Here is a 27455-nt window from a genome sequence, read left to right as displayed (position 1 = left end):
CCCCTTTAGGGTTGTGGCCCTGGGACCACTTCCTCCTTCCTCACTCTGAAGCCGGGACCCAGCCTGCTGAGCCCTTGGGAAAGACAGGAGCAGATTCTGGGATGTCCTAACCCATCTGTGACCCCCGGCGGGGGTGGCTGAGTGTGCTGGCTGGAGGCCTCCCTTCCTGTTTCAGGAGTAGCTGAGGGCCACCCTGGAGGCCTGCAGGATGGAGGGGGCGAGTAAGGAGAAGCCAACCTCTGTGTCCAATCTGGTGACTGTGTTTGAGAACAGCAGGTATGTGGCTGTGGGTGTGGGAAGGGTCACCACGGCCGACTGGCAGGTTCCCTCTGGCTCCTCTGCCCGTCCCCAGGCCCTTGGGCAGCACGGGTTCCCCAGTCTCCAGGCTGAGGGATAGGGCCAGGGCCAGCTTGGGCTCACAGTCAGCAGTTCTGTCTCTGGGCCCAGTCCTGGACACCACCTCCTGTCTGGGCAGTGCCCACGTCCCTCGGTCATGGGTTCCTCGGAGCACAGGAAAGTGTCGTTGGGGCACCAGGAGCTGGGCTGAGATGAGAGTGCATGTGTTGATGTGTTGGGGAGAGTCCGGACGTGTGCAATTACGAGCGAGTGTGGGTGCACTGAACACAGTGTTCAGCCTGCAGAACTCCACCCATGGCCCCTCCAGCAGAAATAATAGCTAATACTTATCAAACACTTACTCCTTATGCGTAGGATAGCCATATAATTTCTCATTCAAACCAGGACACAATTGAAAGTGAAAGTGGATGCTATTAAATTTTGGGGGGGAGGGTGGGAGAAAAATAGGAAAAACTGAGACTGTCTCAGACAAACCCGGACCTATGGTCAGCCTACCTATGAGGCACTGTTCTAAGTGCATTTTGTTACTTATTTCATTTAATCACCTAACAGCCTAATGGGGGCAGGTACTATTTATATTACTATCTTACAGACAAGAAAATGGGGGCGCAGAGAAGGGGGGAGGCTTTAAGTGCTTTAAGTTCATGGGCATGGGGCTATGCAGGGGCTTCTGTCTGAACGGAAAAGGCTGGACCAGGTGTGTAGAGGTCATTGGTGGCCCCGGCAGGAGCCGTGTTGGGTGCATGTGTGCATGACATTAATCCACTCCGCAGGCATTTCTTAAGCCCAGGACTGTGTTAGGGGCTGTTGTAGCTGGGGTCCTCTGGAAATAGGTTCTGAGGTAGAGATTTGCTTCAGGCGATTTACTGGGGACGGTTTTGGGAACACCACCTGTGGGGGGAAGGACGCAGCATTGGGCAGAGGGAGAAGATGAGCTGCTGTGCACTTGCAACAGAGGTCTCAGCCTGTCTTGGGGAGGCTCTGGAGCTGGGATGCCCCTCAGGTCGTTCCAACTGAGGCAAAGAGCTGGGTCTTGATACCCCACGTGGACTAGTCATTGGATGTGGGCTTGACCTTAAGTGAGGCAGCTCTCTTCCAGGGAGGGAGTCAGTCAATGTACCGTCAGCAGCTGGGGGGAACGGTGCTTCAGTCTTGAAGGGGGTGTGGGCGGCACAGCACAGCATCACACAGGAACTGTAGCAGATGCAGGAGCCTAAAGAATGATCTCTGCCCTGAGGATTTCTATCTTTGGATGCTAAGCTCCTGGAATTACCATGATGCCAGGTTATGAACAATAGATATCTTGGGAGGGGCGGGATGCTATGCTGAGGGCACTCAGAGCAGACAAAGCCTGCTGTGGGCTTCCTGGCAGAGGTGACATAGATGTGGACCTAGAAGGGCGGTTCAACTTCTTGAACCTGGTGAGCTCACCCTGCCTCTCCCAGGGTCCTTTGTTAAGCACGTTCTGTTCAGCACCGAGGACAGCTCTAGGCACCGCCTCCCTGGCCCACCACCCACTTGGGTCGGGGGGAGATGGCACTGCCACACCCAACAGGCCGTGCATGCCCAGTGGAGACCCTCGGCATGTGTTCTCTGCCCCGGCAGCACCCCTAGCAGGAGGAGGCAGCCCTCAGACCAGAATGGGGTCAGAGGAGACCTTGTTGGGAGGGTACTAGACACCCCTTATTGTGTGAGGGGCCCCATGCCAGCTGCCTCGCCTGGGCTTTCTTGTGAGGTCTTCTAGCTCTTTAGCTGATCTGAAACTGAGGGGTGAAGAGGAAACAGAAGCTGGCCTGGGGCACTTGGAGAGAAATGCAGAAGCTGAAACCAAATATAGAACAGAAAGCCTGCAGCCCAGCAACTTCCATGAGCTGCAGACCCATGGATTGAGGAACTGAGCTTTGGGACACCAGAGAGGGGTGGGAGAGCCCATGAAGAGCCATTGGGGACTGGGTCCCCATCCTCCCTCTACCATGAACTAGCTGTGTGACTTGGGGCAGGTCGTGTTGACTCTCTGGATCTGTTTTGCCTTGACTCAAATGAAGAAGGGCAGTTTAGGGCGAAGGCTTGGGACATCTGATCTGAATCTCACCTCTGCCACCCTCTAGCTGCAAGCTACTTGTCCTCTCTGTACCTCAGTTTCCTGAGCTGCAAAATGGGCGGTAACGAAATCCTTTCTCACAGAGTTTTGGAGATTTTGTACCTTTTTGGTCCTCCATTTCCCAGCCTGTCTCTCTCACAAGGATGCCTACCCTACCCTGTCATGGCAAGCCTTTCCACATCGAAGGGAATGGGGCACAGCCCAAATCGTTGGATATATTCAGTGAGGATGGCCTCTGATACCTCAAGAATTTGACTGACCTGCAGACCCTGTAGGCAGGATGATAAAGCTGCCCTACAATGGCCCATCCCCAGCAGAACAGAAAAACTGCTCCCAGACTGGCTTTTTCCCTGCCTAGGGGTGTGGAGGGCAGAGCTCCCACTGAAAAGCCCCAGCTTTAGCAGCTCTGCCCTCCCTTTAGAGTGTTCCATGACTCCCACTTTCCCTCCATGTATCAGTTACTAAGGTTTTAAGGCCCTTCCTGCTGCAGAGACTAAAAATAGGCATGAAGTCTACAGGTAAGGGTGATCTGGGAGGAGTCCTTATAAACCTCTGTGTGGAGAAGGGAGAGTTCTTTGCTAAGTTTTAAACAGGGAAACATATTGTGCCCCAGAGAACAAAGGACAGTGTCTGCTGACTCATTTTGGAGACTGGAGTTCCCTGCAAGACGATGTTGGGGAGGAAAGTGGATGTTTTCCTGAGCAAACTCCTCCTGAGCGCCAGGCACTCAGGGGCCCCTGCACACCTGTGATTTGCCTTAATTGCCCAAAATTCCTGCCAGGGAGGTGCTGTTCTTCTTCCTGCTCTACAGACAGGAAAGCCTCATGTCTGCTCTGTTCTCCTCAGGAGTCTGGGAGCAGCGCCCAGAGCCCATGGACTGGAATCTGAGCATCACCGCCTTGAGTGCAGGCCTCCCTCGCCCGCAGAGCCAGGGGAGGAGCCCGACATGGGGGAGGCCCTGGGGTCAGGGCCCAGGACGGTCAGCAGGAGGTACCTGAGCTCCCTGAAGAACAAGCTGTCCAGCGGGGCCTGGAGGAAATCTTGCCAGCCAGAGACCAGCCCCGGGCCAGGGATGCAGGTGCCTGGGAGCTTGGGTAGATGTAGGGAGCTGGGGGCAGGGAGCTTCACTGACCTTGTCCCCACCAATTCTCTCCCAGCCAGAGCCAGCACTTCCCCAGGTGGGGGTCTTGTGTGACCAGAGATCAGCTGGAAGCTAGATTCTGCCCCTGTACTGGCCTTTGATTATGTGTCTACTATGCCCCTCACTGCAGGCCTTATTTCACATACCCGTCACTGTAGGAGTCTTTGAGGCAAGGAAATCAAAACTCAGAGAGGTTAAGGAACTTGTCCAAGCCCACACAGCTTGGAACAGTCTCCATCTTGTGAACCTGGTACCCTTCCCAGGTGTGGCCTCGGTTTAGCCACTGAAGGAGGCAACAATCCCAACTAGAAATAGCAGTCAGTGCTAATTCCTGCCCTTAGACTGATCCTGAGTAGGTCAGCTCCCTCCTCTGGATTTCAGTGTCCTCGTCTGTGGAGTTCAAGGGCTCGGCTGCCTGATACGGTGCACCCTGGAGCCAGACGGCCAGGGTTCCCATCCCAACCCTTCTGTGTGACAAGTCTTAGGCAAGTCACCTCTTCGTGCCTGTTTCCTGATTTATAAAATGAGGATGGTGATCATAGTCGTATGTTCTGGTTATCTTGATATCTGCGTAACAAACCACCCCCAAATGTAGGGGCCGAATACGATTTACTATTTCTCACAGTTTTGTGGGTTGACTGGAATGCTCTGGGATGGTTTTTCTCTTGGTCTCAGCTGGGGCTTGTCTGAGTCAGCTTGGGCTGCTGTAACAAAATACCCCAGACTGGGTGACTGAAACAACAGAAATCTGTTTTCTCACAGTTCTGGAGGCTGGCAGTCCAAGATGAAGGTGCTGGCAGGATTGGTTTCTGGCAAGGCCTCTCTTCCCAGCTTGTAGACGGCCGTTTTCTCACTGTGTGACCATGACCTTTCCTCTGTGCACCTGCTCTGCCGGTCTCTCCCTCTTCTTAGAAGGACACCAGTCCTAGGGGGTTAGGACCTCATCCTTATGACTTCAGTTAACTTAATTACCTATTTAAAGGCCCTCTATCCAAATACAGCTACACTGGAGGTGAGGGCTTCAGCATATGGATTTGGGAAGCACACCATTCAGTCCATAACAGGGTCTCTCATATGGCTGCGGTCAGATGGTGGCCAGGGCTGGAATGCCCGGAATAGCTCAACTCTCAAGCCAGTTGCCCAGGCAGGGGTAGTCGGAAGGCTGGGCTCAGCTGGGATGCCGGCACGGCTGGGCCCTGGCTCCCGCTCCATGTGGCCTCTCCATCAGGGCAGCCAGACCTCTGGATGTGGTGGTTCATGGTTCCCAGAGAGCACAAGCGGAAGCTTCCGTGCCTCTTAAGGCTTAGGCCCAGAACTGGCACAGCCTCACGGCTGCCCCATTCTCTCAGTTACGGAGGCCCCGGCGCCAGCCCAGGCGCACTGCGGGAGGGCGTGCATGCTGGGAGGTGCCTCTCACTGGGGCATCTTTGGAGACTGCACCCAAGGGCCCCGTCAGAGGAGACCAAAGCTGTCCCGCTCCTTCTTCTCCTCCTCCCCCAACCCCGCCTGCAGGAGCCGGAGGAGAAGAGGATCGTCCAGGAGCTGCTGGAAACCGAGAAGGCCTACGTGGCACGCCTCCACCTGCTAGACCAGGCCAGTGGCCAGGGTGCCCCAACCCGAGCCCCAGCACCTGGGTCTCCTCATCCCACTCCTGCCCTCCCTTCCGACCCACCGCACCAAAGCTGAGCGTTAGGACCCCGAGATTTGATTCTGGGAAGCTTCAGTCCTTTGACCCTGTTAGCTGGAGTTGGAGTAGGAATCAGCATGTAGCCCATTAATACCACTCCCCGTTCCTCCCTTGGTGCCCGGGCCAGCCTCACGTGTAGCACAGCGCACACCAGCCAGTCCTTCCAGGCCTCACGCGGCACCCTCATCTGTCATCCCGACACCTGACGTCCTCACCATTGTTACGCCTTCGCACTTTCCTAGGGAGCCCCAAGGCCAGAGGGTTAAATCACTGACCATCAGCAGAGGGATCTTGAGTCTGGTGAAGTCCAAGACCTTGACAGACACAAGATGGGCCCATTTCTGACTTTCGTTAGCTGCCAGCATCTGGCCAAGTCCCTAAGCCTCTAGGTCTGTCCATCTGTAGAGTGGCCGGAATACAGTCTTCCCTGCCGCTCTCTTCCTGGGGTTGTTGCGAGGGTGACGGGAGATTAAGGAGGTGGAAGCATTCAGAAAGGGGAAGAGGGCCCCTGAAGCCCCCCCGGAGCTGTCTTGTCCCCCCTGGGGCTGGTGTGTGGGTGGCTCCCTCTCTGCCACAGGCCTGGTGACCCAGCGGGGGCTGCAGGTGTTCTTCCAGGAGCTGCTGAAGGAGGCCCGCAGCGGCAAGGCCTTCCCCGAGGACGTGGTCAGGCTCATCTTCTCCAACATCTCCTCCATCTACCAGTTCCACTCACAGTTCTTCCTCCCGGAGCTGCAGCGGCGGCTGGACGACTGGTGAGGTCCACCGGGAGCCCCTGAGGCCCCTGACTGCAGCCCTGGGCAGGTCGGGGTGCAGCCCCGGGGCACTGGGCATGGCTGGCTGAGCCCCTGCTCTTGCTCTGTGGCCACGAGAGTCTCTTCCTCTGGTTCAGTCTGTCCACATGGCAAGGGGCTTGAATGACTGAGCCCTGGAGTCTCGGTGTGTGTGTGTATGTGTATGTGCCCGCATGTGTGTGTGTGTGTCCTGGGGAAGGGGATGGATCAGGTCCTCACTAGGCTGAGTGGCGTAGGAGGCAGTGGAAATAGCCAGTGCTAACTGAAGGCTTCCTGCATGCCTGGCTAATCTCACATCAGCCCACTGTGTGATGATGGCATCGTGATTATGCAAGAAACCCTCTTTATTTTCAGAGATGGCCACCAAAGTATTTAGTGGTGAAATTACTTGCTTTATGTATTTTGACAAAGAAACGCCATGGTCTCTGGGATGTCGTTTAAAATCCTTCAGCAAAGCAGACTGTTAGTAACTGTTAAATCCAGTGATGGATGTATAGGAATTCATTACTATATTCTTTTTACTTTATGATTGCTTAAAAGTTTTCAGAATAAAAGGTATTTTTTAATTAAAAAAGACAACCCTATGAGGTAGCCTGCTGCCATTCCCATTTTTTTCAGCTGGGAAAATGGAGGTACAGAGAGGCTGAGTGACTTCCCCAAGAACACACAGCTAGAGTAAGTGGTGCAGTTGGGAATCAGACTCAGGCAGGCCAGCTCCAGAGTGTGGCTTCTTATTGCTCTGCTGTAACAGTCCCTGGGTTGAACCTCTACCACGGGATGACCCCAGATAAGTTCTTACCCCTCTGAGCCTCGATTTCTTCATCTCTAAGATGGGCCACTCACTGTCCCCACTGCAGGATTGTGAGAATTAAACAAGATGAGACACGCAGCGTGACTTGGGCAGTGCTTGGCATGTAGCCCTCATTATTGTTACATGAGCAAGCATCTAGTGGTTGTTGAATGCCTGTTGTGGGCCCAGCACTGTGCTGGGCCTTTGTGGGGGCCCAATCTGTGGAAGAGAACAGCATCTACCCTCAGGGGGCTGACAGTCTAAGGGGGGTGAACCACATACGTGTGTGAGGATGACGTGCCCCCCATGTGTGCACCCAGAAGTGTGGCAGAAGGCGGAGTCGAGAGAGGAGGTCCCCAGGCTGAGGGCAATAACTGGTGCCCCTCCTGCAGGTCGGCCACCCCCCGCATCGGTGACGTGATCCAGAAACTGGCCCCCTTCCTGAAGATGTACAGTGAGTATGTCAAGAACTTTGAGCGAGCCGCTGAGCTGCTGGCCACCTGGACGGACAAGTCTGCACCCTTCCAGGAGGTTATCACCCGCATTCAGGTGAGCTTGGCACCGGGGGCTGAGCGGAGCCTGCACTGCCACCCCCGGGGTGCAGGGGCTCAGTTTCCCCAAGTGATTTTGGGCATCTCCCTGGCTCAACGGCTTCCGAAAGCCCCAGTGCCCACCCACCCTGCCCGCTCCCCGGACCCTGGGGCAGCCTGACCCACCCCTCCCACTCTCACCCCCACCCTGTTCCTCCCCCATCCCTCCCCAAGAGCAGCGAGGCCTCGGGCAGCCTGACACTGCAGCACCACATGCTGGAACCCGTCCAGAGAATTCCACGCTACGAGCTGCTGCTCAAGGAGTACGTCCAGAAGCTGCCAGCCCAGGCCCCAGACCGGGCTGATGCCCAGAGTAAGGACACCCCCGGGGGGCCCAGGGGGCTGGGGAGGTCTGAGCCACTCCCATATATTTATTGAGCACCTGCTGAAATGGCTATCATGACCATCAGCCATCAACATCCATCTTCGGCGCTTCATAGATAGTAACTATACCTTTAGCCATTTTTTTACAGACAAGGACACTAAGGCCCAGAGAGGTTAGGTGACTTGCTCAAGGTCTCACAACCAGAAAGGAGCAGAGCTGGGAATTGAAGCCATGCCTGTATGATGCCGAAGCCCATGCTCTTTCCGCTGCACCCTCTGGGTCTGGCTTGGTTCAGGGAGCAGTGAGAGTCACAGAAGCCAAACCCATAAGCCCTGTTTTTCCGTGGCTTCCAGTCTCTCCAGCCTGGGAGGGAAATGGTCCCATCATCCAGACACCCCATGTGCCAGGCTGCTCATGGGGGCGCTCATGGCAGGCCCTGAGGCCACTTTGTTAAGCCTCAAAGGACCTCCTGCCCCAGCCTCCGGTCCCAGATTTTCAGGGGATGACTCTGGCCCTGCCCCTCTTCAGAAGCCCTGGACATGATCTTCTCGGCCGCCCAGCACTCCAACGCAGCCATCACTGAGATGGTGAGCAGCCCCGCCCTCGGGGGTGGAAGCAGCGGGCGTCCCCAGGGACCCCGTCCCTCCTCCCTGCAGCTCTCAGCTTCCCCAACCTACCCAGGTCTCCGTATCCACTCGTCCCCTGATCCTGCCCCATGACACCGGGCCCCGCTGCTGCCCTCACCTCACACCCCTCGGAATCAGGTGGGCTCTGCCCGGCCTCGGCTGAGGGTGCGCCCCTGTCCCCAGGAGCGACTGCAGGACCTGTGGGAGGTATACCAGCGCCTGGGCCTCGAGGATGACATCGTAGACCCCTCCAACGCTCTGCTCCGCGAGGGGCCAGTTCTCAAGATCTCCTTCCGCCGCAGCGACCCCATGGAGCGCTACCTTTTCTTGGTAGGGGGATGCCGGGGGATGCCGGGGGATGCCAGGGGTCCACCCCACCCTGGGGAGGGAAGTCCGCGGCCACTCTGCTCCGGGCCCTGCCTGCCTGAGGTCACTGCAGGAGGAACAGAGAGGGCCTGCTGCTCCGCTTTGGCATCCGGGTGACTTGGAACAAGTCCCGTGCTGCCTGCGGGCCTCAGGGATTTCCGTCTGAGGGGCTTCCCAGACGGTGCCCTAGGAAGCGACAGCCTTGGAATCTGAACCCAGTCCGTTTGGCTCCAAAGCCTGTGGTGTTAATCTGGGCTCTAGAGAGTGCACAGCAGGAGGGGTTAGGTTAGCTTCGAGGAAGAACCCCTGGGGTTTGTGCTGAAGAAGCCCGTGGTCTCCTGGAGATCTGGAAACTGGTCCTTGGGGTCTGGAGTTCTCGGGGAGGGAGCTACAACCTCTCCTAAGCCCCCCGTGAGAAAGCCTCATAGATTTCTGAGGGCTGCTGTGGATCCTTGATGCCCACACGTAGGGTGACCCTTCAGTGACCATCCCAGTTGGATTAGGGGCTCATCACACTTGTAACGTCCCATGAGCTGGCCCAGGGTGGCGAGAGGGGAGGGAGATCCGGGGGTACTCAGTCCACCCTGGGGGAAGCCCCGCCTGACCCCCCTTCCTGCCTCTGCCGCAGCGCACACGCTCATCCTTGTATCTCCCGCAGTTCAACAACATGCTGCTCTACTGTGTGCCCAGGGTCATCCAGGTGGGCGCTCAGTTCCAGGTGAGGACCCGCATCGACGTGGCTGGGATGAAGGTGAGAGGCACCCCAACCACCGCTGGGCTCCACCCCGAGGGCGGGACAGAGTGTGGGAGCAGCAGGAGGGGCCAACCGGGTTCTTAATCCAGGAACCCAAGTCTCGCAGGTCCTGGGCAAACAGGGGGCTGGAAGAGTCTGGGGTCAGAGCTCTCCCATCGGGCCTCCCAGCCTTCCTGGCCAGCACCCTTCCCAGCTCCCACGGGCCTGGCCCACTCTGAGTCAGTGCCTGCCCCAGCCTGGCCTCGCCCGGCTTTCCCTACCGTCTACACCAGTACTTTGCAAACTTTAACGCCTGCCTGAATCCCCCGGGAGTCTTGTTAAAATGCAGGTTCTGATTCAGGTGTGTGAGGGGGAAGGGGCTGAGACTGTGCATCTCTGCCAGCTCCTGGTGATGCTGATGCTGCCGGTCCAGGGGCCACACGGAGTCGGAAGGGTCTACACTGTCAGCTCAGCTGCTGGCTTGTGTGTGTCCCCATCCAGAGACGGCCACGAATGAGTGGGGACAGCAGTCCTTAGTAGTGCCCATTAACTGGGCGGTCACCGTGAACCGGGCCCTGCACCACCCCATCAGATCCTCAAAACAGCTCCGTGATGTGGGGGCATTATTGTCCCCTGTACTTTTTTGGTTTTTTAGCTTTTAAAAAATAAATTTAATTTTAAAATAATATTTTATTATAAAATATTATAATTTTAAAATGTTTTAATTTTAAAATAATAATTTTATTACTTAAAAAATATAGATGATACACATTCTAAAATCAGACAATATAAAAAACATAAACAATGGAAAGTCGGTCCCCAGCCCGTCCCCTGTTCCCCTCCTGCAGGCAGCCTTCGCCTCCTGTGAGGCCTTCCAGGTAGTCTCTGCATACGCAGACTGATGATTTACTTATTACCGCTTCCTCACTTTTGTGTCACATAAACAGTGGCATGCTCCAGAAACTATTCCGCACTTTGCTTTTTTAACTAACCACTGATTCTGGAGAGCGTTGCACGTCAGGACGTCTCGAGCTCCTCCATCCTTTTGCAGCTGCCTGGTATCCAGTGTGAGGATGTACCGTAATTCTCTCAGCCGGGCCTCTACTGAGGACCTTGAGATTGTTTCCAGTTGTCGGTCACTGCCAACGAGACTGCAGTGAATAAGCGGGTACACTCTGCCCGTGTGTGAGTGTATTTGCAGTTAATCCCATTTTAAAAATATGGGAATAAACTGTGGTACGTCCAGACAATGGAATATTATTCAGCGCTAAAGAGAAGTGAGCTAACCAGCTGTGAAAAGACACGGAGGAACCTTAAATGCACGTTCCTAAGTGAAAGGAGCCCATCTGAAAAAGCCACACACCGTAGGACCCCATCCACAGTCACGCATCACATAACATTTCGGTCAATGACAGACCGCCTATCCGACGGCGGTCCTGTAAGATTAGTCCCATACAGCCTAGTGTGTAGCAGCCTGTGCCATCTAGGTTTGTGTCAGTACACTCTGTGAAGTTCCAAACATGACAAAATTGCCTGATGACGCATTTCTCAGAACGTATGCCTGTCGTTAAGCAACATGACTGTATATGACGTTCTGGAACAGGTGTAAACGATGCAGACAGTAAAAACGTCAGTGGTTCCGGGGTTGGGAGGAGGGAGGGATGAACAGGTGGAGCACAGAGGATTTTTAGGGCAGTGAAACTACTCTGTATGATGCTATAATGGTGGACACATGTCTTTAAACTTTTGTCCAAACCCACAGAACGTACAACACCAAGAGTGAACCCTAATGGAAACTATGGACTCTGGTGACAATGATGCGTCAATACAGGCTCATCATTATAACAAATGTACCCCTCTGGTGGGGGATGTTGATAATGGGGGAGGCTACGCATGTGTAGTGGCAGGGGGTGTATGGGAAATCTCTGTACCTTCCTCTCAATTTAGCTGTGAACCTAAAATTGCTCTAAAAAAAAATAGTTTAAAAAAAAAAAAAAGGAAACCAAGGCCCAGAAAGGTTAAGTAATGTACTTGGGGTCACCAGCAAATCCTGCTTTGAAAACTCAGCTATAACAGAGTCTTGAGTCCCTATACCTATCTCTGTGCTCTCTGTCTCCTATTAAGGCTTCACCCTGGAGGGATAAAGCTTATGGTGGAATTGCAGGCAGAGTGGAGGAAATGGTGGGGGAACCTTCTTGACCATCCCTCTCTGGTCACTCCAGACTCCTGGCGTGTCCTGAGGGCCGGGACGAGAAGGAACAGAGGTCAGGTCTGGCCGGTCCTCGTATCCTGCCATCCCCCTATTCCCTGTCCCTATCAGCCCCACCACCCGCCCCCCAGGGTCTGCCCCAGGAGGGAGCTGCAGGCAGGAGCTGGGCCTGGATGCTCCCTCCTCTGGGCCTCTGAGAGCCCCCAGCAGGAGGGCCTTGCCCTGTCCTCACTGAGCTTGCTTGGCAATTGGGGCCGAATTAAGGGCCTGGAGGCCGGGCGCAGCCTGAGAATGATGAAGGCCGATCGAGGTCGTGGGCACCTCTGGGGATTCACAGCCCATCCCCCATGCCTGAGCCCCCTGAGGTCTTCTAGGAATGCAGCCCCCGCCCCGGAGGCGTCCAGCTTTCCCTCCCGAGGTGGCCAGAATGTCCCAGGGGCCAGGACCTGTGCAGGCTTGTAGGTCTGGGAGCTTTGGTGAGTGAGACTGAGAAGACAGGTTTATGGAGAGCTACAGACAGACAGAGGAATGGAGACAGGCAGCCCTGGTTTAGGACCGGCAGAGATTAATAGAAAAAACAAGAAACGTAGAGATCAAAACAGTCATAAAGAGAAAATACAGAGAGACGGGGCTGAGAGGGTCACTGGCTTAGGGTGTGTGCTCAGGGCTCAGGGGCCCAGTGTGCTGGGTCCTGGCGTCTGCCTGTCCCACTGGGCGCATCCCCCCAGCGTGCCTGCTGCTCTGGTGGCCGCACAGCTCCCTCTCCTGGATGGCATGGGCCTGGCAGGTGCAGAGCTGTCCACTGGTGTGCGTCTGCACAGGAAGGATTTTCTGAGTCTGAAGTTTGGAGGCTGATCTGGCCTTCAGTCACCATGATGGTTCCCACCAGCCTGTGACTCCATGGCTTCCTCCTCCCCAGGTGTCAGGGAGGCCTAATTCTCAGCAGTTGATTCTCCCCAGGGTCTGAGTTGGTCCTAGTGTTGTGCCATCCTGCACAGGGCCAAAACCTGCAAAGATGTGAACACACATCGCCAGGGCCTCCATGTACAACTGTGCAGGTTGTGCACTGCACGAGTGCACCTCATCTAAGATGAGCACGCTTCACCACAGCAGACATCATAGATTGAATATTTACAATTCTTATTGTCCGGCAGATGGCAGTCAAGCATCTTGTTCCAACAAAATCTGAATATTATGCCTGTTTGCCAACAGATGTCAGTAAAGTGTTTTGTAATTAGCACGAAGGCACTGCATGGGCTAGCGGGGGCCTGAATCGGCCCAGACGCGGGCAGTGGTTGAGACTGGGCATGGCAGAGCTCAGGGACCCCCATCCTGCCCCGCTGCAGAGGGGCCCTGGACCCTCAGGCCAGGAGCTTCCCCCAGTTCCCCTTTTGCTCTTAAAAACATCATATTTCTTCCTACCTCTGGACTCCAAACCTTAGATTTCTCCCTTCTTTTCCCTCTCCCCTCTCCTTCACCCAATTGGTCAGGGAGTCTCGCCAGATTTGCTGACATCGTCCCCCAGGTAGAAACCTCTTCTCTCTCCCCAGTTGGGCCCAGACTGTCTAGGGTGTGACTTCCTAACTGGCCTTTGGGCCACCGTGTTGTCCCATTTTGCCCAGAGCCAGCCTCCGTCCCTCACACACAGCTCTGCACTGGCTTTCCCAAACACCTCTTTCCACATGACCTTCTCCACAGATGAAAGCTCAGGGCCTTCCCTCTGCCCAGGGTGCCGAGTCCGTCACATCAGGCCCTTTCTAGAGGGAGCAGACTGGTCCCTGGGCCTGACGTGAGGGGAGGTGTGCCCGTAGTCAGTGCCCTCTAGGAGCTGGCGGGTCACCCTGAATGTGTGCAAAGGCCTGGTCCCCACGTGGCGGGGAGCCAGCAGAGGGCCTCAGGTGTCAGGTGGATTCAGTGACAACAATGATCCCCCCATGCTAAGGCTATTGGGCTCTAGTCTCTGTTTTAGCTCCCCTTTGTGACTCTCTCTCCACACTGCCTAGGATAAGTCTGTGCTTACAGGACTCTGGGACTGGGGTGGAAATAGATTTTCTTCCACTCTACGCTTGGGGGGCCAAAAACCTGAGTTTGAATCCTCATTCTGCCCTTTAGATGCTGTGTGACCTCAGGCAGTTCTCTTGCCCTCTCTGAGTCTCCATTTCCTCATCTCCCAAAGGAGGGTGATATTATCTGCCTCCTGAGATTGCTGTGACGATTTTCTTTAACTTTTTATTATGAAATTTTTAAAGCTGAGAAAACGGTATAATGAACCCCCATACATCATCACCTGGCTTCCACAACTGTCAACTCAAAGCCAGTCCTGTTTTAGCAGCATCGCACCTGCCATTCTCCTTTTCCGGTAGATTATTTAAGAGCAAATCCCAGGGGCCGGCCAGGTGGCGCAGCAGTTAAGTGCACACGTTCCACTTCGGCAGTCTGGGATTTGCTGGTTCGGATCCCAGGTGCAGACATGGCACCACTTGTTAAGCCATGCTGTGGCAGGCGTCCCACATATAAAGTAGAAGAAGATGGGCACGGATGTTAGCTCAGGGCCAGTCTTCCTCAGCAAAAAGAGGAGGATTGGCGGCAGATGTTAGCTCAGGGCTAATCTTCCTCAAAAAAAAAAAAGAGCAAATCCCAGACGCATCATCATCATTTCACCTAAAAATACTTCAGTCTATCTCTATAACGGATAAGAACTCTTTTCTTGTTTTTTTGCCCTAAAAGATGACAACAGTTCTATTATCACATCTAATGAATTAATAACAATGGTTTAATAACCTGAAGACCCTTTGGTTTTCCTTGACTGGCTCATCCATGTCTTCTCACAGCTGATCTGTTTGAATCATCTATGATACGCTTCTCATTTCTCCTTTAATCCATGACGCTTCCCTCTCCCACTTTTTTGAATTAATTGAAGAACTCAGATCATTTCTCTGGTAGAGATTCTTACGGTCTGGGCTTTGCTGACTGCACCCCTGTGGTGTCATTTAACACGTCCCACGGTGCCCTGTCTTTCTTGTAACGGGTCGATAATCTAGAGGCCTGGCCGGCTTCGGCCCAGCAGGGAGACTGCCGCTGGGGGAGGCACTGCCCTTGGGGGCCACGCGTGAGGGCCGTGAAGCGTTAGGATTGATGGGTGGGTTCAGGAGCTGTGCTGATGAAATGACAACATGCACAGAGACCCTGAGCTCCGCAGCCGGCGCACAGTAAGCTCTCTCTGACCGGCAGCTTTCACGGTGGCCTCAGGACCCCTGGCGTTCTGGGCAAGAGGACCGTGCAAGACAAGAAGTGGGGGATCTGTCGATCGGTGAATCGGGCCAGCAGTTCCTTCCCTCACCGTGTGGGATAGAGGGTCCTATTCTAGGCACGAGGTCTGCTCTTGAAAAAGCTGTGTCCCAAAACTCATTTGTGACCCAGTTTCCATTTTTGGTGACTCCTTTGTCGGAAACTGTCACCCCTGCCTCACCCTGGGCCAGCTTAGCTTCTGCTGAAATTCCAGGAGCGCTCTCGTTTGCTGAGAGCGAGGCCCAGGGTCAGGGGCACTTGCTTGGCTCAGTGGGATTAGGGAGGCGTCGAGCAGGCTCCCTATCCCTGTTCCTCGAATTCGAATTGTCCCTGGGGCACCATCCATTCCCTCCACCCCCAAGGCCTGGGGGGCGGGGTGTGACAAGCCTGAGCGCCCTCTCCCTCCTGTTTCCTCCGCGCAGGTGCGGGAGGTGACGAATGCCGAGTTCCCCCACTCTTTCCTGGTGTCCGGGAAGCAGCGCACCCTGGAGCTGCAAGCCCGGTAGGCGGCAACCATGCTGGGGGCCTGGGGGCCGGGCGAGGCGGGCACGCCGGGAGCGGCTGCTCTCAACACCGGGGTTCACTTTCCGAGCAGGTCCCAGGAGGAAATGATTTCCTGGATGCAGGTATCAGAACGCTCCCAGCCCCAGGAGGATGACCCTGGCCTACCCAGGCCGACGGGGAGGGAGGGGTGCGTGGGTGCGAGTGTGTGCACATGTGTGCATGCGTGTGCCCATCTGCTCCCTGCGCTTCCTCAGGAGTTGCTCTGTGGCAGTCTGGAGTCAGCCCTGGGTTCAAATCTTGCGGCCTCTCACTGCCCAGCTGGGGGGGGGGGAGGGCGGTGCGGGGTGCTGGGGCAAGTCGCTTAACGCCCCTGAGCCTCAGTTTTCACGTCTGTAATCTGGGGCTAATAGTCGCTCCTCCCTTGAGTCAGCCACCATGTGCTTAGAATCCAGTGCCTGCACCCAGTGGGCTTTCCAGCAATGTCTGTTGAATGTGTGCAGGGATGGACAGATGAGCAAGCCCTCCCTGCCACCCCTCTACCCTCCCCTCTACCCCCCAGGCCTGCCAAGCAGCCATTCACCAGATTGAGAAGCGGAACGAAACCTTCAAGGCTGCTGCCCAGGGCCCTGAGGGAGACACCCAGGAGCGGGAGGTAAATGGAGCCTTGTGTCCTGGCTGGAGCCGCCAGCCTCCCACAGGGCTGGCTCCCTCTTTGCTCTACCCAAACCAGCTTAGAGGGCAGGCGAGTGTCACACACCAGGAGTGATTTGAAGGGACCTGGGAAGCCCACCCACCCCAACATCACCCAACTCAGAGACTCAGAGCCGCGGGGTCCCCCATTAGCAAAAACTCCCTTTGGGAGCCTCTAGCTGCAACCGTTCCTGGGGGGACCTCACATCTGTACAGCAGGCGGTGGGGCGGAGTGCTGCAGGTTTGGGTCTGAAAGTAGGGAGAGTGCCTGTGACTTGATTTCCAATCTGAGCTCTGAACTCTGCCTTGCTGGGTGTCTTTGCTGAGTCTCTTGACCTCTCTGGGCCTCCGTTTCCTCACGTGTAAAATAAGAACAATAGTGACCGACCCACCATACAGTCTTCACCTGTCCAGGCAGCTTCCCACAGAAGCCACCAGGAAGCCCATCACACATAATCCCGGCCACAGCGGGTGGGCAGGCCCCAGGGTCTCAGGGAGCGTGCAGAAGAGGTCACGAAGTGCCCGCCCTGCTGCCCAACAGCTGCAGTCGGAGGAGCTGGGCCTCCGGGCACCACAGTGGATCCGGGACAAGATGGTGACCATGTGCATGCGCTGCCAGGAGCCCTTCAACGCCCTGACGCGCCGTCGGCACCATTGCCGGGCCTGCGGCTACGTGAGTAGAGCTGCCAGCACCCCTGCCTCCACCGGCCCCACCTCAGCCTCCGCCTTCCCAGCTCAGGCCCCGCTCTGCCCTCCCTGCCAACTCTGCTGGCGTTGACCCATGCACCCAGTAGCGCTGGGTGCTCACTCTGTGCCAGGCGCGGGGTTTCCCCATCTGGACCGCACAGGGCCCACCTGTGAGCAGGGCTTCCGTTATCCCCACTCTCCAGATGGGCAGTGAGGCACAGAGAGGCCAACGGCTCGCTCAGACACTCCCCAGAGCAGAGCCCACTCATTCACCTGCTTTCTTATGGCCACGTCCCAAGGCCCCCAGACCCAGCGCCAGGAAATGGTCTCCAGTTCCATGATCAGGGGCATCCAAACTCCTCAGCCCCGCTCAGGCCGGGGCACCCGCCGCCTCGTCAGCCCCCTGCCTGTCACACGCCCACCCCTGGTCGTCCTTGCTTCACGACCGCTGTCTTCTCCTCTTCTGTGCAAGCCCTCAGCACTCCAGCGGCTGGTCGGTTCTGTGGCTGACTCTGCCCGCCAGGCTCAGGCCTCAGTTTCCTCATCTGTACGCAGGGGACTGTAATACCTACTTCCAGGGTGGTGGTGAGGATTCACCCAGACAAGCTTCCCTCCCTTCCTTCTCCTATCCTGTCCCCTCCTCAACGGCTCAGGCCGGGCTCACTCGCAGGAGTTCGAGCCGCCAGCTGACTGAGGAAGAACGGCGTCCACTCCACTGCCTCTTATCGGCTCAGGCCGGGTTATCGGAGGCGGATCTTGCTTTGCTTTTTAAGCACCTGCTGCACTTGAGCTGTTCTCTGTTGACATCATAACCCCCTCCATTTACTCTGCAAACAGGGAAACAACCTCAGCCTTCAGTGACCTCCAGGGAACAGGAGGAGACCAGCTGGGCAGGTTGGGGCCAGTGAGGGAGGTGTCCCCAAATGTGTTACACTGCAATCAGGACACAAAGTAAATTTCTAGGACTGGGGCACACCCAGGTTCAGATGGAACTGACAAGTTATATCCCAGAGCCAAAGAGAAAGAATCTTGGGATTAGCTACTGTTCCAGGTGACTCACATCTGTAAATAAGAGTCGAGTTGATTCACACTTTCGACTTTGTAAGTAGTTCCTGAAAAATTATTTAAAATAGTCAAGAAATACAGGAGGCACAAAGAACAATATAGCAACACCCATGTACCTGCCTTTCAGGTACATGGAGGAAAGAAAATATTCTGACAACTAAATGAAGTGTGTTATCTTTGATTGGATCCTGGATGGGGGAAAAAAGAAGGAAACCTAGCTAGAGAGGTCGTTGTTGGGACCACTGGGGGAAATTTGATTATGAGGCATATATAGATAATAAGATTGTATCGATGTTAAATTTCCCAAGTGTGGTCATGACATTGTGGACAGGCAGGGAAAGGCCTTGCTCTTAGGAGAGACCAGCTACATATTTAAGGGTGAGCTGTCATGACGACTGTAATTTATACTCAAACTGTCCAGAAAAAAATAAAATATACATATATAGAGAGAAAGCAAATATGGCAAAAATGTTAAAACAGCTGGTGAGTTGGGTGAGGGGGGATCACTGTATTATTCTTTCAACTTGTCTGCAGGTTTGAAATTTTTCAAAATAAAAAATAGTTGGAGGAAAATATAAATACACACTGATAATATTTTAAAGTTTTAAATCTCAATAAAAAATAAAATAAAATACAATACTGCCGAGGTAGTTGAAGCCCCCTGTGTGAGGCCGTGTGAGGGACCTTTGCCCGATCTGGGGCTTTCTCATGCCCGCACATACCTTTGTGCTCTGTGAGTCATCCTTTCGGTGGCTCGGGCGCCCAGTTTCTGTCTCCACGCCTGCCAGACGGGAATCCTGGTGAGGGTGGGGCAGGCCCACGCCTCCTCCTGCAGGTCCCTCCCAGGCCACACGCTGTGCTGGGCACAGATGAGCTCCCAGGTGACGAGCCCTCCTCCCTCATGTCTATTTCTTGCCTCCATTTCCAAGCCCACATCCTGGACTCTCTGAGACACCCCAGTCTCCCTGGAAGGCACATCCTGCAGCACCCTGAGTTTCTCTCCGAGTCTCGTCGCGCCTCCTTCACCCCGTCTGCCCAGCATGACCCACGTCAGCCTTCTTGGGGGCTTCTCCATGGTGGGCTGGGGGTGGGCTCCGCTCCACCGCAGTACACATGGTGGGTCTTCCCGGCAGAAACAGCCAGCCCATCATGCCAGCATTAGGGCACCCGTGACTCTCTGATGGAGTGGGAGGCAAAGTTTGCACAAATCTTAAAGCTGAACTGTGGAATTTCAAAGACATGTCCTGTTTGTGGAGGACCAGTTGCTGCCAGTCGGCTGTGCGGCCCTCTCTGGGCTGCCCTGCCCTCAGCAGCAGGTGAGGATAAAGCCCCAGCACTGTTCATCTGGTGGGGGGTCTGGGAGCATCAGGTGAGATGGCAGAGGGGAGAGAGAGGGCACTTGGAGAAGTGAATCAGATGCAAGGGGCGCAAGGGGCGTGCAGGGCAAGCCCCTGGGACAACAGCTGCCTTAACGAAAGGGGGATCTGGAGGGGAGAGAAGTCGAGACCTGCAGTGGGGGCCAGGTCGAGCCCCCCTGTGAGGAGCCTGGAGCCCCGCTCTCCTCCTCCAGGCAGCTGGGCCTCTGTCAGCATGTGGGATGCCCTCTCTGCCTCCATTCCTCTCCTGAATCTTGCTTTTTCTTCCTCCTGTCTCTGGTTGCTCTCACGCCCCCAGCTCCCCAGCCAAGGTACGAACATGGCCTCCCCTGCCTCAGTTCAGCCCCACCCCCCTCCTGCCTGTCCTCCCCAGGTGGTGTGTGCCAGGTGCTCTGACTACCGGGCCGAGCTCAAATATGACGGCAACAGGCCCAACCGAGTCTGCCTCGACTGCTACACGTTCCTCACGGGAAACGTGCTCCCCGAGGACAAGGAGGACAAGAAGCGGGGCATCCTGGTGGTGAGGGCCCCCCCCCCCCCCCCCCCCGCCCCGTTCCTCCACTGAGCAAACGTGTGCGGCACTGTCCTAGGTGCTGAGGAGTAAGCCAGCCGTGGTCACGCTCCCCATCCTTCTCTCTCTGCCCACAGCCACCCCTCCCCCTCCAGCAGAGCTGGGCCTGTCACCAAACGGAAGCAACTTTTGGCTCCAGGCTGTCATCCAGTTCTTCCGCCTCTCCTCTGTGTCCCCATCCAACAATCCCACTGCCTCTCTGGACCATTCCTGTTCATGTCCCCATGCCCAGCCCTAACAGTCCCAGGAGGTGAAGAGAGCTGGTGTTGCTGATTCCACTTTACAGATGGGGAAACTGAGGCTCCAGGTCAGGGTCCCACTGCTGGAAAGAGTCAGACTGGAGTCTTCATTCTAACCGGAAGGGACTTCAGGGACCTATCCCGTGGAGACCCAGGCCCAGAGAAGCGACTTGCCCAAGGTCACACAGCGAGTTAGGAGCCAGCTCTCTGATCTCTGCCATGCATGTTCCCTCTGCTGCCCCTGGGGCCTCGCTGAGCCATGCCCCACCCCACAGGTGCTCCCCAGGCTGCCCCCCTGCTGCCAGTCAGCCCTGCGGGGCACTGGCGTGTTCAGCTTCAGGCTGTAAATGCAATTTTATCTAGTGCTGACACTGGTTTCCACAGCCCTTCCGTCATTAGAGGCCAGGTCAACGTCCCACTGTCCCTGGGAGGTGGGAAGAGACCCCAGCCTGTTCCAGCTGAAAACAGCTCCCAGGCTCCAAATTCCTCCTTTCCATCAATGTCTACCTGCTTTCCAATCCTCCCTGTTCTTCTAGGTCCAGCCCCTGCTCACACTCTCCCTGACCAGTAGGCCACACAGCCTGCACCTGAAGAGAGGGGATGGCCAGCCCCTTCTCAGGCCCCAGTTCTGTCCCCTGGGGCAACTCACAAGTGATAAGCACCCCGCCGCACCTGCCCTGAGTTCAGCCTGGCTGGGGTTTGACTGCAGCTCTGCCACCGGCCCGCCATGTGACCACAGGCCCATCTTGGGACCTCTCTGAGCCTCAGGGAGAAATAACTCCTTGCGGGACTGATGCAAGGATTAGACAGAGTGATTCTCAGGCCCTCGGACCCATGTCTGTCACATAGTGGGTGCTCTGTTCCCTGACAGTCCCTCTCTCTGATTTTAGAAAGCGTCCATGGCAGGGTCCGAGCAGAGCCTAATGTGCAGCTTCTTGCAGCTTGTTGGGGACAAGTGGGGCAAGGCTGGCCCCCGGGGCTGGTGTGTGATCCCCCGGGACGACCCCCTCGTGCTCTATGTGTACGCTGCCCCTCAGGTAACGCCACCACCTGCTCCCCAAGCCTTGGCCTTTTCATGGTGTGTGTGGGGGGAAGGGGAGGGGGGTATTGTTGGCCCCATATGTCAGATGAGGAAACCAAGGCCCAGTGAGGATGTGGTTCCCTTGAGTCACAGGGCTAGTGGCTTTCGGAGCTGGGCCCAGATTCTGGGTCATGACCGCGTTGCCCTCGGGGTGGCCAGTTCTCCTCTTCCTTGATGCCCTCCGGCCAGCCCACCCTGCTTCCTGGTGTTTGGGATGTGAGAGGCGAGTGTGTGGCTGGTGCCTTCAAAATGGCTGTCTGAGGTGGTGGGGCTACTGGGAGGGCAGCAGCCCACAGCTCTCTCCTCCCCTCCCAGGACATGCGGGCTCACACCTCCATCCCCCTGCTGGGCTACCAGGTGACCTCTGGGCCCCAGGCGGACCCTCGGGTCTTCCAGCTGCAACAGTCAGGCCAGCTCTACACCTTCAAGGCCGAAACCGAGGAGCTGAGGGGCCGCTGGGTGAAGGCCATGGAGCGTGCGGCCAGCGGCGGGGTCCCCCAGGGGCCCAACAACGGGGACCTCTCTGACTGAACCACAGCCGGCCACCATCCTGCTCAGAGCCCGGCTCCTGCCAGGGGCTGCCCCTGTGGCCTCTGTGACCCGCCACTCCAAGCTGAGCTTTCAAATAATCGATTTCCAGTCACCTGTGCCCAGACTGTGTGTCCTGGCTTGGGATTCATTCCTTTGGCAAAGGGGGCGGCGAAGCGTCCTGGTTTGCCCAGGGCTGAGGGGGCTCCTGGGACGTGGGGCTTTCAGTGCTAAAACTGGGAAAGTCCCAGGTAACGCAGGACTGTTGGTCACCCCCGCGCGGTTCTCAGCCTGGGCTACGCATTAGTATGTCCTGGGGAGTCTAAAAAACTCCCATGAAAAAATAAATATAAAAATAAACTAAAATTAAAAAAAAATACCCATGCTTGAATCCATCTCCAAAGGTTTCTGATTTAACTGGTCTGGGTTGGGGGAGGCCTGGCTATGTTGTAGGAGTTGCCCACACAAGTCTCAAGTGCGGCCCGGGTTACCTGGGATGAAGAAGGCAAGCAAACTGCCACCGGCGGGGCACCTGTCAGTGCAGGCGTGAGAGTAAGAATAATAACAAATAACAAACCTCTATGGAGCCAGGCTTGTGCTGGGTGTTTTACAAGGACTGTCTCATTTTACCCACAGGAGTTAATAATCCCCATTGTCCAGGTGAGGACACTGAGTCTCAGAGAGGTTTGGTCATCAGCTCAAGGTCACACAGCTGGTGGATGCCAGAGCCAGGTTTTAAGCTGGTGCGCTAAGATCAGAGCTCCTCCCATCAAGCAGCAGAGCCATAGGGCGAGCAGAGAGGGGAGGCGCGTGGGAGACGAAAGGAGGGAAGAACGAAGGGAGGGGAAGACCAGAAGGAAAAGGAGGGAGGAGGGAGGGATGGCAGGGGCACCTGTCTGGCCCCTGGCTGGTGGGTGAGGCTCCTTTTTCATAAGGGACCACCAGGGGGTGGCAGTGGCCAGCAGGCCACATCCAGTGGCCCCAGCCTGGGCCCTGACACCCTAAGCTTCTGTGGTATTTGAGTTTTTGTTTCAATATCATGTATGCTTCTATCATCACAAGAACCAGAGTGCCTTTCCTGTGTTAAGGGGAAAATAAAAGAAGGAACAAGGGAAGACTCACCTGCCCTCCTCTCCTTCCCTGGGGGTCTGACCTGCCACCCCACAGGGTCACAAGGCGTCAGTGCCAGAACCCAGAGGCTGTGTGCCCCAGCGGCTGCCGGGAACTGCTACCTGGAAGCATCCAGTGGGAATGTGTTCGCTTGTTCCACGAACGAGTGTGGGGACGTGGGAACGTGCAGTGACCGGGGAGTAGGCAGAGCCTAGACCTGGCAGAACTCAAGGTCCCACCGGAAAGCCGGGGACACTGAGAGGATGCCATTCTCTAGACTCTTCTCCTGGGAGCTCAAAGGGGCCTGTGTGACCTAGGGAGCCCCTGAGCTTTCCTGGCAGCACCTCACCCTGGATTCGCTCCCCTGGGGACACTGCGTTCCAGGCTCGGGCTGCATTAGGTGGTGGAGACTGTAAGGGCTTTGAAGTTTTACTGCGAAAGGTCCTTACTTCTAAAAGGCTGGAGGCTCCCCTCGCAGCCTGGTGGCTCTGGGGCCCACGTGCCCTGACCCTGGAGAGGGAGCTCCGGGGGAGGAGGGAAGGCTGGCAGATGCCAGGGTGGGGGCATCTCTGGAGGGCCTGGCGAACCCCTGGCAGGGGAAGACCTTGCCTCTCCTTGCCTTCCCTCCTGGAAAATTCCCTTCCGCAGGAGCTGGCCCTGCTGCCAGCACCCTGGGGCCCTGTGAACCACAGTCATTCATTCATCCATTTCTCCCCACATCCATCATCACCAGCATTAGTGAGTATTTTACTATGCCGTGAGCACTCAGCACACATCATCTCATTTCATTCTGGAGCGACCTTTGACGTCAGTTCAAGTGTCCACGTCTTACAGAGCAGGAAGGTGGAACCAAGCAAGGCTGAAGAACCTGTCATAGTCACCCAGCCTGCAAGTAATGAGCCCAGATTCCGACCGAGGCCGGTCTGATTCCAAATCTGGCTCCAGTTGGTGCTGGGGGCAGCATCTCCCGGTCGTTAGTGGGTCCAGGCCATCACACAGCTCTGCCACCTACTGGCTATGTTGTCTTGGGCAAGACCACCACCCTGTGCCAGGGTTTCCTCACCTGTCAAAGGAGGATAACCATGGTCCTACCTCCCTGGGGATTGGGGGTCCGACTAAATGCCTATGTGTCCAGCACTCAGAACAGTGGTGGCCACACGTGATTGTTACAGGCGTTCACAGTTCCCAGCTCTTCCCCATGGTGCCGCCTGCCTCCATGTGCTGCAATGCACATATTTATGGAGTATCTGGGGGCACAAAGTTGAATAAATCATAATTCCTGCTCTCCGGGAGCTCAGCGTCTGGGTCATTAGAATTGCCTGGGAAGTGTTTGAAAAGCTCGCAATGCCCAGGCTGCACCCCAAGCCCATTAAACCAGAGCCCCTGATTTAGGCTGGGGCCATGGCATCAGCATTTTCAAGCTCGCTGGTGATTCTGAGTGACAGGCCCCTCAGAAAAGGCAGGACCAGTTCCTGAGCCAGGAGTCCCAGCTGGTTCCCAGGGAGGGTCAGTGTACTGGGGGTGTGGGAAGTGGCCTTACTACGGCGATAAATGAGTTAGATTCATTGAGGTGTAATTTACATACAGCAAAATCCACCCTGATAACGTTGTTCTATGGGTTTTGGCAAAAGGGTACAGTCATGTACCCACCACCCCAATCAAGACATAGAACAGCTCCAACCTCCCAGAAGTTTCCCCAGGCTGCCCCTTTGTGGTCACCCTCTCTCCTCACCCCCGGCCCTGGCAGCCATTGATCTGTTCTCTGACTTACGGCTTTGTCTTTTCCAGAATGTCGTCTATATGGAATCATGCATCACGTAGCCTTTTGAGCCTGCCTTCTTTTACTCAGCATCATGACTTTGAGACTCATCCACGTTCCTGCATAGATGAGTGGTTCGTTCCTTTTCATTGCTGAGTAGTTCTCCCTTGTACGAGAACGCCGCCGTTTGTTTACCCATTTACCAGCGGAAGGACATTTGCATTTATCTCCAGTTTGAGGCAGTTATGAAGAATGCTGCTGTGAAGCACAGGCATTCAGGTTCAGGTTTCTGTGTGAGCAGACATTTCGTTTCTCTAGGGCAAATACCTGGAACTGATCACCGGGTAATACAGTAAATGCATGATAACTTTCTCGGAAGCTGCCCGGCCATCTCCCAGGTGGCTGTGCCATCCTGCACCCCATCAGCAGCGATGAGCATTCCCATTGCTCGCAGCCTTGCCAGCATTTGGCACGATCAGGGCTTGGTTTTGTTTTGGTTTTGGTTTGTTTATTTTTAATTTTAGCCATTCTGATGGGTGTGTAGTGCTTACAACCTTTTAAAAGTTTATGAATGTATCAAAAACATTATGTTGTACACCTTTAATCTATATAATTTTTGTTTGTCAATTATGCCTCAATAAAGCTGGAGGGGGACGTTTATAAATGTAAAGAAATAAGGGCCTTTAATAGTAAATATTTTGCAAACTCATAATCAGTTAAGCACCTACCATGTGCCAGGCAGTCTCCCAATCCTTCCAAAGTTCCTGGAGCAGCTGGTATGACGGGAAGGGCGCTCAGGGCGGTCCGAAAAGCTCAAATCCCAGCTCTGTTGTGGGCTTGCAGGGGGGACCTCAGGCACATCACTCAACCCCTCTGAACTTCCATTCATTTATATAAACAGATTAAGCAGGTTTGGTGTGAAAACCTAATGAGATAGTGCAGGGAAAGCCCCTGGCCCACAGGAGGAGGTCAGTAGCTGGGAGTTGATCCTAGCTATGCTCTTTATGTAGCTACATTCCTGGGATAATTTGTTCCAGCAGCAAGTCCAGTTGCTTCTACCTTTAGGATATATTCCAAATGGAGCCCCTTCTCACACCTCACACCTCTCACTTGTCACCACCATTCTGGTCCAAGCCACCATCCTCCTCTGGGGGCATTGATGGCAGGAGCTGCTCTCCCGGCTCCCACCCTCGCCCCCTAGTGGTCATTCTCCAAACAGCCGACAAAGGAGTTCTTTTCCATCTGAAACCCTAAGGCAGGAGCCCCAGCCCTCCAGCGGCATCTGGGTTAGAAGCCCATCCAACACCTCCCTCCCACGGTCCAGCAGGCCTTTTGTGATGGGCCCCTGGCTGCCTCTCGGAGCTCGCCCCTTCCCTTGCCCCATCTCGCCGCTCACTCAGCATGCTCCACCTCAGAACCTTTGCACCTGCTCCTCTTTCAGCCTGGAAACTCTTCCCCCCGAAAATTCCACACGGCCCACTCCCTCACTTCACTCAGGTCCCTGCCGCAATGCCCCTCCTTGGAGAGGCTTCCTGTCCCCCGCCTCACCTAGAGCACCTTGTCACTCTGTCCCCCGACTCTGCTTCACTTTCTCACACGACATTCTACTGCTTTATCTAGTGTGTGTCTGTTCGACTAGCATCTGTCTCCACCACTGATGGAGTAATGTAAGTTCCTGGAGGGCGGGGGCTGCGTCTCTTGCTCCCCACTGTTTCCGGGCATCTGGCCCACAGTCTGTCCTTGGTAGAGTTCTACGGACTGTTGGGTGAATTGTTTGGCTCAGATACAGCAAGGCGACCACCCGGTACTTACCGCTCATTGCTACAGCTACGCCGATGAGTTTCTACAGCTACAGTGATGAGGCCACAGAACTTTCACGGCCGCCCATCCCCCAGCACTGGCCCTCTTTTAGTCATCTCTGTATCCCAGAACTTAGCAGATAGCAAGCGCTCGAAAAACGCCCTCTGGCCTGGATTCACACCAGCTGTCAGGCCACCAACATGGCCGGTGCTATTTTTCTCCCATTCAGGGGACTGGAAGTCAGGGAGGTGAAATGATGTGTTAAGGTCATGTGGCACTTCTCTGGACTCCCTTGGGGCGACTCTGACATTGGCCTCATAGCTTTGCATTTTCCTAACTGCTGCCTGTCTCTCCCCCGGGGCTGGACCCCAGGACCCTGCTCCTTTTTGAAACTCGCCGTGGGGGGAGTTTTCACACCATGAATACTCATCCAAAGCAGCCCCTCCTGCCCCTCGTCCCCCGACAAAGAGCTGGTGGTTCATTTTACCAGCACACCCCTGGGCACGGAGTCCGGCATTCTGAGGAGACAGTGAAGCTGCCTCAGCTCACCTGTCCACGTCTTGAGCTTACAACCCTCAAGGGCGGCCCAGATGTCTTATACGTCTCTTTTCTCCCCTGCCAGGCCTCACGCTCTGTCCTGGGCCGGCTGCCAGCTGGCCTCAGGCCTGTGCAAACAGTGAGCTTCTGCAAGTCGAAGGCCACGGTGGGAGTGAAGGCACCTTCCTACTGGTGCTCCTGGCCTGACCCTGGCCTCTGCCTCATCACCCCCTTCCTGTTCTCGCTGCCTGAGCCATGCACTGACACACTGGCGCCATTTCTGTCTCTGATTTTTTCTCCTCACTCACCCCCTTCTCTCCATGATTCTCTTATTTCTCATCTTTGCCATTCTCATCATGTCTCTCTTTATCTCCGGGAACAAAATCAAGAGCTAACTTTTAATGAGCACCTACTGTGTGCTCTCCATGTATTGGCTCATTAATCCTCACACCAGCTCCATTGTACAGAGGAGAATGGGGAGGCACGGAGAGATTCAGCAACTTG

General features: G+C 55.5%; 1 protein-coding gene and 1 long non-coding RNA gene across 3 annotated transcripts; one reads left to right on the top strand and one right to left on the bottom strand.

The window, feature by feature from the left end:
- On the top strand, window positions 1-22136 carry FGD2 (FYVE, RhoGEF and PH domain containing 2). 2 transcript variants are annotated; one of them, XR_011504999.1, is made up of 17 exons: window positions 42-276; window positions 3305-3536; window positions 5112-5192; window positions 5890-6038; window positions 7260-7416; window positions 7632-7770; window positions 8311-8369; window positions 8592-8738; window positions 9433-9525; window positions 15427-15506; window positions 15600-15630; window positions 16068-16160; window positions 16740-16871; window positions 19700-19846; window positions 20184-20315; window positions 21027-21173; window positions 21533-22136. XR_011504999.1 is itself a non-coding variant. In XM_044776582.2 (16 exons), exons 1-16 carry the CDS (start codon window positions 209-211, stop codon window positions 21746-21748), a joined length of 1971 nt encoding a protein of 656 aa, XP_044632517.1. In that variant the 5' UTR covers window positions 1-208; the 3' UTR covers window positions 21749-22136. The 2 variants fall into 2 exon arrangements, 1 of the variants encoding a protein (XP_044632517.1); XM_044776582.2 differs by lacking the exon at window positions 20184-20315 and having other exon boundaries at window positions 1-276.
- A 204-nt stretch (window positions 22137-22340) lies between these two features.
- On the bottom strand, window positions 22341-26258 carry LOC139045845 (uncharacterized). The gene is made up of 4 exons (XR_011505000.1): window positions 26163-26258; window positions 25343-25487; window positions 24627-24872; window positions 22341-23918 (listed from the first exon to the last, which is right to left on the bottom strand). It is a non-coding gene; the product is annotated as an uncharacterized lncRNA (long non-coding RNA).
- Between the last annotated feature and the right edge of the window lie 1197 nt (window positions 26259-27455).

This window comes from Equus asinus, chromosome 8, assembly GCF_041296235.1.
Source record: "Equus asinus isolate D_3611 breed Donkey chromosome 8, EquAss-T2T_v2, whole genome shotgun sequence".
Taxonomy (NCBI): Eukaryota; Metazoa; Chordata; class Mammalia; order Perissodactyla; family Equidae; genus Equus; species Equus asinus.
Note: the sequence above shows the minus strand (reverse complement) of the source record. Positions and strands in the feature narration are given on the sequence as shown.

What these genes read in the sequence shown, in the direction of transcription:
- FGD2 (XM_044776582.2), top strand. Translation starts at nt 209, where the DNA reads ATGGAGGGGGCGAGTAAGGAGAAGCCAACCTCTGTGTCCAATCTGGTG. An exon ending in AGGTTATCACCCGCATTCAG is followed by an intron (nt 7,417 to 7,631) that starts GTGAGCTTGGCA and finishes TCCCTCCCCAAG; the next exon opens with AGCAGCGAGGCCTCGGGCAG. An exon ending in AAATGATTTCCTGGATGCAG is followed by an intron (nt 15,631 to 16,067) that starts GTATCAGAACGC and finishes TCTACCCCCCAG; the next exon opens with GCCTGCCAAGCAGCCATTCA.